This window comes from Rhea americana, unplaced genomic scaffold (genome assembly GCF_003343005.1).
Source record: "Rhea americana isolate MKP2758 unplaced genomic scaffold, rheAme1 scaffold_16, whole genome shotgun sequence".
Lineage (NCBI taxonomy): Eukaryota > Metazoa > Chordata > Aves > Rheiformes > Rheidae > Rhea > Rhea americana.
The window spans coordinates 4572470-4583603 of NW_028185705.1; the positions used below are offsets into that span (position 1 = coordinate 4572470).

At 42.0% G+C, this 11134-nt stretch overlaps 1 protein-coding gene across 3 annotated transcripts in view; it reads left to right on the forward strand.

Annotated features, from left to right (window-relative positions):
* Positions 1–6635, forward strand: part of FOXP1 (forkhead box P1) — a 336874-nt gene extending 330239 nt beyond the window's left edge. For all 3 annotated transcript variants that reach the window (XM_085300061.1, XM_085300062.1, XM_085300063.1), the window contains one exon: positions 1847–6635. In XM_085300061.1, the coding sequence (XP_085156187.1) occupies positions 1847–1991 (145 nt within the window). In that variant the 3' untranslated portion in view covers positions 1992–6635. The remainder of the gene's footprint in view (positions 1–1846) is intronic.
* Positions 6636–11134: the final 4499 nt, after the last annotated feature.

The following is an 11134-nucleotide window of genomic DNA, read 5'->3' on the forward strand; positions in this document are numbered from 1 at the left end:
AAAAAAAAAAAAAAAAAAAAAAAAAAACACGAGCCCGGCGACATCAGCAACACACAGGCGACACGCCGGACTTGTAAGCTGGAACAGCGGTGGGCATGGTCACCGCCGTGAAGAGCGCGGCACGCGCTTCATCGGCCTTTGCGCCCAACCTCCCTTTCCCCCTTTTCTCCTGTTTTTCATTCCACGGTTTCCCCCAAGTGCRGACCCCACAGCCTGTTGACAATGTCGGTTTTTCCGGCTGCCGATGCGATCGGCGTCGCCGCAGGCCTCGAGGCCGTTGGCGCGGGCGGACCGGGACAAGGCGAGAGCTCGCTGGCTTCAGCGGGTGCTGAGGTGCCAGCTGGTCCCTCTGACTCTCGAGCCTTCTCCTCCCTGTCTGTGTTTTGCCCTTTTCCAATAATTACGCCAGGCGGGGTGTTGTTTCCAAATGAAAATAAATAAATAGGGAGCGATGTAGCTTCCTGCTGTACAAGGCGGTGGCTGATCCGCTCCGATCACCTRAAACAGGCAGAGATGCTTCTGGCTGGTGCCCTGGGTGCGCGTTCCCTCTTCGGTCAGCGCAGCAGAGTACGAAAAGTGTTGTCGGTCCTCCCTATGCAAAGCATAAACTAAAATGCCGCTGTTTGCAATCACTCGTTTTGAAGGAGAGCTGCGTGAGGAGCCAGGAAGTTCTCGCAGYGGATGTTTGCCCTTCAGATCAGGTCTCCACGTAGCCCGCGTGAAAGGGTTAAAGCAGACTTGAGGAGGTGGATATCAGCTCAATGAGAGWCAGAGTGGGACTTGAACTCATTAACACTTTATTTTAAGGGATTGCCTACAACATCAATTATTTAGGAAGCAAACAGGGTCTCCATTGCTGTGTCGCATTATTAATACTTGGTAATGTCAATAAAATCCTACTTTCCTCTCAGGTCCCACCAACAAGACACTATTGACTCACATGGCTATTTTACATTTCAAAAGCTGCAGAGCCAAAAAAAAAGAAAAGAAAAAGATAATTTGTATTTGTATAGGATTTGTTGTAAATATGATTTACGGACAACATTTTTCAATTGTTATCATACCCGTTTTGAATGACCAAGCCCCGTTCCCCTGCGGGTTATTCGTGTGCTATTCCGTAATGAGAAATTTGGCAGATCTCATCTCTTTAGTACATCCGTGTGCCCACCATGAGCTGGGGATCATGTTCTGCCTTGTTTACAGCTGACAGCGTTATTATTCTCGTTAGGACTGTGCTTTCTTATCGCATTGTTGTGTTGAGCGAGCCTTTTCCTCTCTGTTTGTGTTTCCTGGCAGGGCTTTTCTTCCCTTATTGACAGTTTGTAAAAATATGCATTAATTTGGAGTTTAAAGCATGTATCATGGTGTCTCTTTGCTGTGTTTGCTTGAAGTTGATTAATGATAGACCCTCGCTTGGGGTCGTCCTCTGGAGAGTTGTCTCGCCGCTTGTGCATGTTAACGAGCGGCGCAGAACACACAGCGCGCGGCGGCCAGCCCAGCCTCCACCCGCGCGCCGAGCCGCCCCGTGGCTTTCCCGCTGCTTATTGCCCTTATTTATCTGAAGATTGTATTAATCACCTTAATATGTCAGCRGAGAGCGTTTTCCCTGAGTCCCGAGAAGGAGACCCGGCGCGAGCGCTGCTCCCCGGACGTTTTCCCCGGGAAGTCCGGCGGGCGTCGCGGGCGTCTTCGGTGGYGAGCCCAAAAGTTGAGGGTCTGCTCTTAGGCCCGGGTCCGCGTGCCTCGGACGTGCCCGGCGCGCCGGGGCCTCTCCCCAGACCCTCTCAGCTGCCCTAAGCGTTTTTACCGAGGAGCTTGCTGATGGGCTGCGTTTTCGTTTTTGCAGGCACCCTGTGCACGTCAAAGAGGAGCCGTTAGACCCAGACGAAAACGAGGGGCCGCTATCCTTAGTGACAACAGCCAACCACAGTCCAGATTTTGATCACGACAGAGATTATGAAGACGAACCTGTAAATGAGGACATAGAATGAGTATGTCTGACATCATCATCCTGAGAATGAAGATTGGAAGAACACGTCAAATTTAGCTGTGAAATCTCTCCATTTATTGTACAGTCTGGAGGATTCTCAGTCCACTTTGACAACTATGAAATATGTTAACTCTTAGTGCCATCAAGTATCCCATTTGGGAGTATTTTTGATTTTTCTACTTTTTGTTGAAAAAAGGAATTTGTACTCTGTGCATTGGATGGACTTGTTTGGTACTTGGGATTTTCCTCTCTTACAGTCAACATCAGTGTTGTAAATTTGCTAAACTGATTCACTTGCATTTAGCAGCCAACTTTGGACTGCAGGTCCTGCCAATTTTGGACACTTGAGGACATCAAACTGAGCATGTACACCTGAACTGCAGATCAAGTCTTTGCCCAGATTTTAAGGATTCCAATGGACAACATATTTGCACAGTACTGCATGTTGATTATCACTGCCTTTACTCCATTTTTTGTTTTTGTTTTTTGTTTTTTTTTTGCTTCCATTTGGGATGGGGAAGGCCTGTGTGTGCACATGTGTGGATATGTGTGTGTGCGTGTGAGTGTGTATATTGGGGAGGGGTTAAAAGAAAAATTATCCCAAACTTTTTAATGTATTGCTTTTATTCCCTCGCCCCACTTCTCCTCTACCGTTTTAAGTTCTGACCTCAGGCCTCAGCTGGGCCCAGGGCCTCTTGGAGGCTTAAACGTTTTCTGTACTTTGTGATGAATGTTAATAGGTGTTTTTATTATACGAAGCTGAATGTCATTGAATTGTTTGTAGTTTTTTCTGTCATTCATTCCAGTTTCCTTCAGATGCCACCATGTTTTCTTTAGCTATGGAAAACATTCCATTTCGGTGTCTCTTTTTGTGTTGCTGTTTTTTGAAAAGGTCCCAAATGCTGCACTATACATGTGGAAGGGTTGTCCAACGGGGAGAGAGAGGAGAATGAAGTACTGCAAGAATGAGAATGAATGACAGATGAACATAGAAACACTGTAGGAAGCAACGCAGATTCATTCCACAAAGCAGTATTTTATTTTGGGGGGAGGGTTGGTTTTTGATTTTTTTTTTTTTTTGGCAGCAATGGTGAATATTAGCAAATGCCACAAAATGGAACAGCACAAAGAAATGTATGCAGCACCAACAGAATTCGCTTTATTAGAGGATGAATAGTAGTACAGTGGCAGGTTCTCGGTTCTTTAACATGAGTATTAATGGATCAGCAAATCTTTCTGGAATATCTAAGATTACCGAGATGGGCACCTATACATTTATTATACAATTCTTTTTTTTTTCTTTTGCATTTGCATTTGCATTTGCAAATAGTGGTTGGAAAGATGACTTCATTAAATTGTTATTGTACGTGGCGATGTTTCACGGTTAAACATCAGTGCAGGATTGCTTGGTGGCATTAATCTGTTTGAATACAAATTAGATTTCAGATTGAACTTGTTCCGGGAGTTAATAAGGACAGAGCCCCACTAATGCTAAAGTGTTAATTTCAGCTGTGCAAATTCTGTACTGCAGTTAAGATGGTTATGCAATATTACACCAGCCAGTATCGAGATCTCGCGCTAGAAAACGGGAAATACAGGAGAGAATTCKCACTGGGGCTTGTTAGGCAAAGCTGGCAATGCTCTTCAAAGCAAACCTTACCTACAAAATTTGTCATTATAGGTCAGTAAACCTTGGTCACCAAACACCGAAACGTTTTCATTCTGCAACCACTTTTCCGTCACTCATTTATTTATGTAGGACTGTAGCTTTTTTTATTATTTCCAAAAGCCTTTCAGAGCTTAATTTATATTCTTCTTTGTACCTTTTTTCCTAAAATTACCAAAGATATTACACAAAGGTAAATTATGTTCTCTGTTATATGCTTTATCTTATGAAGCCAAATATCCTCTTATTGTTGATCAAAGGAGGCTGAAGAATTTAGAGGGAAATGACAAGGTGTGGGCTATTGCTAACCTGAGAGGGAAACTGCTCCTTTATTCTAGTAAATTTAGAAGGCCAAGCAGATGTCTGAACCAAAGTTGTTACTTTTTAGTTGTAATTCTTTACAGTGACCAAAACAGAATTCTGTAAAGAGGGATGGAGGAGAGCTTTTGAGGCTAAAACTAGGAAACAGTGTTACTAGTGGAGCTGTGAGAGGGGAGCTTGCGGAAGCAAAGGCACAGTTACTTTGCAGAAAATTAGAGTATGAGATAAAGGAGACAGTTTAATAAAACACAGAAGAGAACAGAAAAGCTCCCACAATTTAACTGGACCACATAATAGTATTTCTAGAATTAAAAGAAAAATTCTTTTGGTCTTTTGGTTTTACAGATTGTGTGCCACTTCWGTTTCGGGACTGTGCTAGGACAACTGCTTTAATTCTGGTTGATCTTGGCACATTTGCTCGGTTTTGTTTAGTTTTTGGTCAGCATTTTTCATAAGGAAATAACACTCCTGTCCACTCATAAGCTTTGGTACAAGAAATTTTATTGGCAGTTACTTTTATAAAACTCAACTCTGCTTTCTGTTTCAAAAACAAAAAAAAGAAGAAGAAAAAAGAAAAAAAGGGCAGTCTGTGGTCATTTGAAACATTTTTTTTTTAATTATATCCAGGCAGCTTCGTGACGTGCCGGCGGTAGCCAGATGGGGATCATGAGAATTGAGCCCTGTGCTTCTAAACTGAGTGGTTTGCTGGTTAGTTCGGTATTCAGAAGGGGATAAAAATCTGGTAGATTAGTTCATTCTCAGCATGTGTAGCTAGACATGAGTAAAGATAACAGCATGAGAAACTGTTAGTACGCATACCTCAGTCCAAACTGTTAGGGAATGAGTAAATAAAAAATACATTTCACTCAGTTGCACTTAGTTGTATGTCTTGCATGCTTAGTCTAAAGACTGTAGCAAAAATAAAAAAAATAAAAAAAGAGAAAAAGAAATAAAAAATTAGATTTTAACATATCTGGCAGGTGTCGCAGCCTTGCAGAAGAACCAACTGAAAATCTCAGGCTTTACATCAAGCAAACTTCACTATGATTTTTACAATTCTGATTCTGTATCCCTTTGGATATACAGTTGCTTCTTTAGGGAGGGGTTTATTATGTTGTACATATATATCCCACTGTGTCTGTGTGAGCCTTTGTCTKCKGGGGGGSGGGGGGGAGGGCGGAAAAGGTGGAAAGGTCCTTTTTTTAGATATCATTCCTCAAAAGGAATAAATGCAGACCTGTTTGTCAAAACACCTTTTGCTTTTTGTGCAACTGCTTTATATTAACTATACTAAAAAATAGCTTTGAAAAAAAAAAAACTACTGTATGTAATGGAATTGCAGAATACGCTGCACATGTATTTTATTTAGTTATCCTTGCTTTAAGAATATTGGATGACATTTGCTGACATGTGGGAGAAAATCCCTGACTTTTTTTTCAGCTTTTAAATTGTAACATAGTTGACAGATTTTTTTTTTTCTCCTGTTATCATTGATCGAAGCATTTTTTGTACAGTTTTTGTGTTTAAGCTGTTTTTTTTGATACTTTCCCACCCCTTCTGTTATCTTACCACTGCCTTTTCTGGCTGTCTTAAACAAAGTTCATATATTTGAAAGGAAAAAAAAAAAGTTGTTTAAAAAAAATATGTTTTTCTCCTGCTGCAGTAAATATTTTGCATGACGAATTCCAGGGTCACACTTTCAAAGTTTATCAGTGAAGTAGTGATTAATAATGGGGAGTGTCAAACTATTGAACTTTTGTATAAAAAAAAAAAAACTTTACAAGGTGCCAAGATGTAAAGACAATTTGTTACATGTTTTTTTTCTCAAAGAAAAGCGTACATTATGAAAGTAGTACCATGTATCAGGTAAATCGCTGTCAGGAATGAGAGTCAAAGCCTTCCTTGTCCACAAAAAAAAAAAAGTTTGTAAATGTAAAACCTGTTAGGTTTCTGCATTCAACTAGAGGTGAAATGAAAAATCAAGGCTTATGTAGAGTAAGTGACCACAAAATACTACCTTTTTTGATTCTCGCTCGCAAGAGCTCAGCCCCAGTTCCCGTCATGCCCTCTCCTGGAGCTCAGGCTTCGGGACGCCAGCGGGGCAGGGATTCGGATTCTGCAAGTGTCGCAGATCGGTAGATATTTTATATGTATACACACGTAAATATATATTAAAAAAAAAGTTTTTAAAAATAATTTTGAACTATTGTAGTTTTCAGATTCGTTATGGCATGAAAAACCTGTTTAAACTCTTTTTGAAATCCTTTGGTACCTTTGGTTTTTGAACTCGGACCGAGTTTTTAGATGTTTCAGAAGTCATTCAGCATTGCAGCCTTGCGAGGTGGATTTGCAGGAGCGACTGCGTTTTAACGGGCCCAGAGCAGTTGACAAAGTATCTTGTACCCATAAGCCTTGATGAAAATGGTACAGTCCAGACTGTTAGCATGGTGCTTCGTGTGTATGTGCTGCCAGTAACAAGATTTTTTTTTTTTTTTGATAAGGCATAAAAGAAACTCATTCCTTACATCAACTGTAATTCCATCATTCCATGTCTGTTGATACAGACAATAAAAAATGTTGTGTAGTCAGTACTAATTACTGACATTATAGCATTCTCAAATGCAATAAAAATGCTGGTTGTTCACACTGGTAATGCAAGTTGCCACGTGCTACGTTTGTGTTTGGTTTTTCCGCCCCGCAACGACCCTCTTGGCCGCGGCGCGGGCCCCGGAGCCCAGCCGTCGTCGCGGCGGACCCAGCGGGCGCCCTCGTGGCCGTGGGTCTGCCCGGCCGCGCCGAGCGGCAAGGCGGCGGCCGCGGGCTGAGGCCGGCGCGCCGGGATCGGCGAGGAYGCCGTCGTTGGGAGAGTTCGTCTGCTTTTCCGAGAAAGTCAATCGGCGCTTGGCCGCTGGGTCCGCTGGGCGTTGAGAAGTTGAGTCCCTCCAAAGGTGGAAGCATCAGAGGAGGGTTTGGGGCCCGCTCTTGCAGATCCTTCCCCGCCCCGYGACCCCGCGGGAGGTCTTCGGCAGGAGGGACCGGATCGCGTCCCGCAGACGCCGGACCGGGGGGTGCCGGGTCGCCCGCTTAGTCCGCGAGGCCCTGGGCGATCACGGCCCGAGTTAACGCTGTCGCCTTAGACAAACTTCGCAGGGAAAAGCCCACCTTCTTTTCTTTTCCAGTAAGCACACGTTTATTTTCTTCATCAAGTTTTATAAAGAAAAATAAAATGTTTAATAACTAGCATTAGCAGCAAGCTAAAATTTCAGAGGAGCGGTTTTCATGAATAATTCATTAAAATTTCACATCTGCAAGATTAGTCATCCAAATAAAATGCTAATGTCAAAAACATGCACCGTCTATAATATTCTCATCAAGAAATCTTTTTGCATATAATGATAAATGCTTAAATTAGTACAAATGATTTTATAAAAATATTCTATCATAAAATTATACCAGATAACTACTTTTTTTGAGGGGRGAAAGAATCTTTGCACACTCACGTCTCTAAACTGTATCGATTGGTAGGTTTTAATAGAAGGTAGAGAATAAGGTTGGTTTTCACTTATGTGTTACACTTTTAGGACTAGTGAAATTTTAGTAAAGTGGAGAGGGTCCACTATTTAGATTAGAATTGAATTATTATTTCTTACGTCGCTGCTGGAGCATCCCAATGCGGATAAGAGCAGGTGCCACCTTGCCTCTCCGGGCATCCCCGCCCCGCTGTGTCTGTCGGGTGTGCAGGGCGCCCGTGATCTGCCAGGTCTCTGGTTCTCCTGTGTTAAGGAGAGCTGAGGATGGCTTGCAAAATAGAGCTTGCACGGGATGGGGCGTTACAGATTTGAGGAGGATCAGGCCCTTTCTCTCCTGGCTGGTTTGATACTGCGTTAGCAGTGGATTGTGGCTCTTCACTGGGGCAGCTGGCTGTGAAATGGAGCATTTTGTACACATGCATTGTATGTATATTTTGCATTAACCCRTTTCTTAGCCCTGGCAGCCGTGCCACCAGCCACAATATTCACAATATTGCCACCAGCCACAGCCAAGTAGGAAATACCTTTTCCAGTCAAAACCAGCATTTTCCACTGCAGCTGAAATGCACCGGCATGGTCAGCGGTGAGGCAACGCGTCTCGCAGGAGTTCCCAAAGCAAAAGCAAAGTGCTGGGAGCAGTTTCTGGCTTTCTCTTCGACCAAAAAAAAAAAAAAAAAAAAAAAGGCATATGAAGAAATTGCAAGCGATTTGCTCTATACCTACCCCACCGGTCCCTGCAGATGATCTGAACTGTGATACTTAACTCACAGAGTATGACAGATTTCACGTTGTTGAACTAATTCAAGGAACCGACAACTCTTGGTGACTCTCATACRCCGCCACAGACATGCACCTTCCTCACAACAGTCTGATTAGCCCTTCTTGACCTATTAATCAGGCGCAGTCTTCAACGACGATGTCAGACGTTCGTTTAGTGGTGCGTTAATCAAGGCCGTCTCTCATCCCAGCTGCCGTGGCGGTTAGGTCTCCCCTATGGAGGTCCCACCACCCCAACGTGGCAGCATCCGTTGTGGTGGACCCGCGTCCCACCGGCACCGCTGCCCCAGTGGCCCGTGACACCCTCCTTTGGGTTTTTTTTTTTTTAACTGTTCTTTCCATTGTTAAAGCTTGGCATTTGCCTCATTTTATTAGCTTGGTTAARTATTTTAATAGCTAGAAGTGATAAACAGTATCACCTGCAGTATTTACCAGCAGTATCCCCCCACCTTATTTAACAAGCAATTTCTCTGGCTACCTGGAGAAAAAGAAAAAGACTTTGGCAGCTCTGTTTGCTTGGAGGAGCTCAGTGGCCACTTTTTATGCATCTCAGAAGCCTGAAAAACATTTTTTTTTTGTTCAAGTTGTAATGTTAATTTGAAGGTAACTGGCCTTTCAAGGATTAATTCCAGCCAAAGCAATAACCATTATTTACCAGAGTCTGACGTTTTTATCACTCATCATATTAGCAAATTTCCATTGAAAATGCTAAAATGGTTCGTCATAAGGCACATAACTGCTTTAGCTGTAAAAATGACCAACACAAGTGCCTGTACTCAAACATTAAATTATACTGTAATTAATAAAGACAGTTAAACTGTCTACTAGCAACAGCAATTTAGGTAACCACATTTGATCGGCTATAAATTGTAACTACATTAAAATTCCAGAAATATTAGCAATATGGATTACTTGATGGAAATAGGTGCTGATCACCAACACTCCTATTTTACAACGGAAGCACAGGTCATGTTGGCCACAAAACTGTGGGCGAAGATCAAGGCTGAGTACTTTTAATCTTGTGAAACAAGCAATTACAAATAGTTGCATCGATTTGTTAAAAAGCTTTAGGTGACATAAATTGTTTCCTGTTTAGCTTATTGCTCTGATACATAAATGTCACTGAGTATAATATTAATTAGGGTCAGCGAACAACAAGGGTCAGGTGCTGTGGTGTGCGCTGGAGGATGTGTCAATCCTCGGTGAGCGCGGCGGCGGGCGGGCGAGAAAAGCCCCGGCCGCTTTGTGCTGCAGCCCTCAGCGCCTGATTTTATGTGATGACAAAAGAAAGTAAAGGAAACCGTATTTTAATATGTGAAGTAATTACTTTAGTACTAGTATAATTTTATGGTTTAAGCTAAATTACAATGTTTTCATTCTCGTGTTCTTGCCACATAACATAAAATTCCACATATAGCATCAATAAAATAGAATACTGTTTATAAAAGCTTTCTGCTGCACAAGACCAACACTATTTCTCCGAGCATATGGAAACTGAGCACACATTTTAGTCTGGTGTGTGTTTCTACACTTAATATTTTTTTTCTTTAAACCCCAAAATGGGCTGTGCAGGTTATTTACTTAACATAAATCAAATGTATCATATACACTGTTTCTTTAGATTGGCATACGACTTAGAAAAATACAGTAAGATTCTGAAAAATCTGGAGAAAATTTATTAAATATGATTTTTACTGTAATAGAATATTAATGTAACCCAATGCTCATTTCCCATTAAGTTGATCCCTTTTTAATACACACATGCTTTTTATTATTTTGCACTCATGCGAAAATTCCACATTCAGAGAGTTTCCATCTACTTAGGAATGTCTCTGGCAAAGGCACAGTAAGAAATCTTGAACTGAAAAAAAAAGAATGGACAGCAAATATCGAATGATAAGCTGTGGCAAAGCACTGATGAACTGAAGCAAAAGCCAATGGTATAATAAAGGGTAAAAAGGCATTCAGCACTGCGAGGGGAACAGTAGAAACAATTACACTTTAAATCCCTCCTTCTTGCTGCCACTGTACCACAGCACAGATGAAAATGTTTGATTTGCAACATAAAAGATTCATTAATTACCACTTGAATATTTAAAGCTATTTTGCAGACTAACAGAGGTAGATAAAGCACTGAATTAAAACCCCTAATAAAATTGTAAAAATATTTCTGCAAGTTTACCAGTGTTACGGTTCCTCCTGGTTTAGGGAGCCAGGCTTGGCTTGCTGCAGCAGGAATTTTTTTCGAGTGGGTATTTGAAGTAAGAAAGACGGCGCGATTGCCCAGCACTATTTGTCTCTCATTTTCAAATGTTTACCAAATACTTGCTTGGAATCTAGCTCTTCACATGTGGTTGCCCTTCATGGGAGAAATAGCTTCTCCAAAACAATACAGTGGATGATGAGTGTGTCTGAGCTATACATTCATTTTAATACATTTCCATATACAGTAAAAAAACTCCTCTGGTCCTAAGTCTGGTATAATACTCTCTCTGATATGAGGCAGTCCTACTTTGTGTGTGTGTGTGTGGGGGGGGAATCTGTTAATCCTATTATAATATCACCCTTGTTAGACCAAATAAAATAAAATAAAATAAAATTGGAATGCTAGCCTCTTTTGCAAGGGTGGAGAAGTCATGCAGCTCGCAGGAATGGATATCATGGGACGCATCTTTGCAACCGGATGGGAAACCCAGAAATTGCACCGTGGAGGCCGAGCAGTTACACCAGGCTTCGCCGAGTCTGGTGTGTAAATGCGCGGCTGACAGAGGATTAGCCATGCGTATACACCCAAAATGCATAGTGTACCTTAAGGAAACAAACACACACACACACACACACACACACACA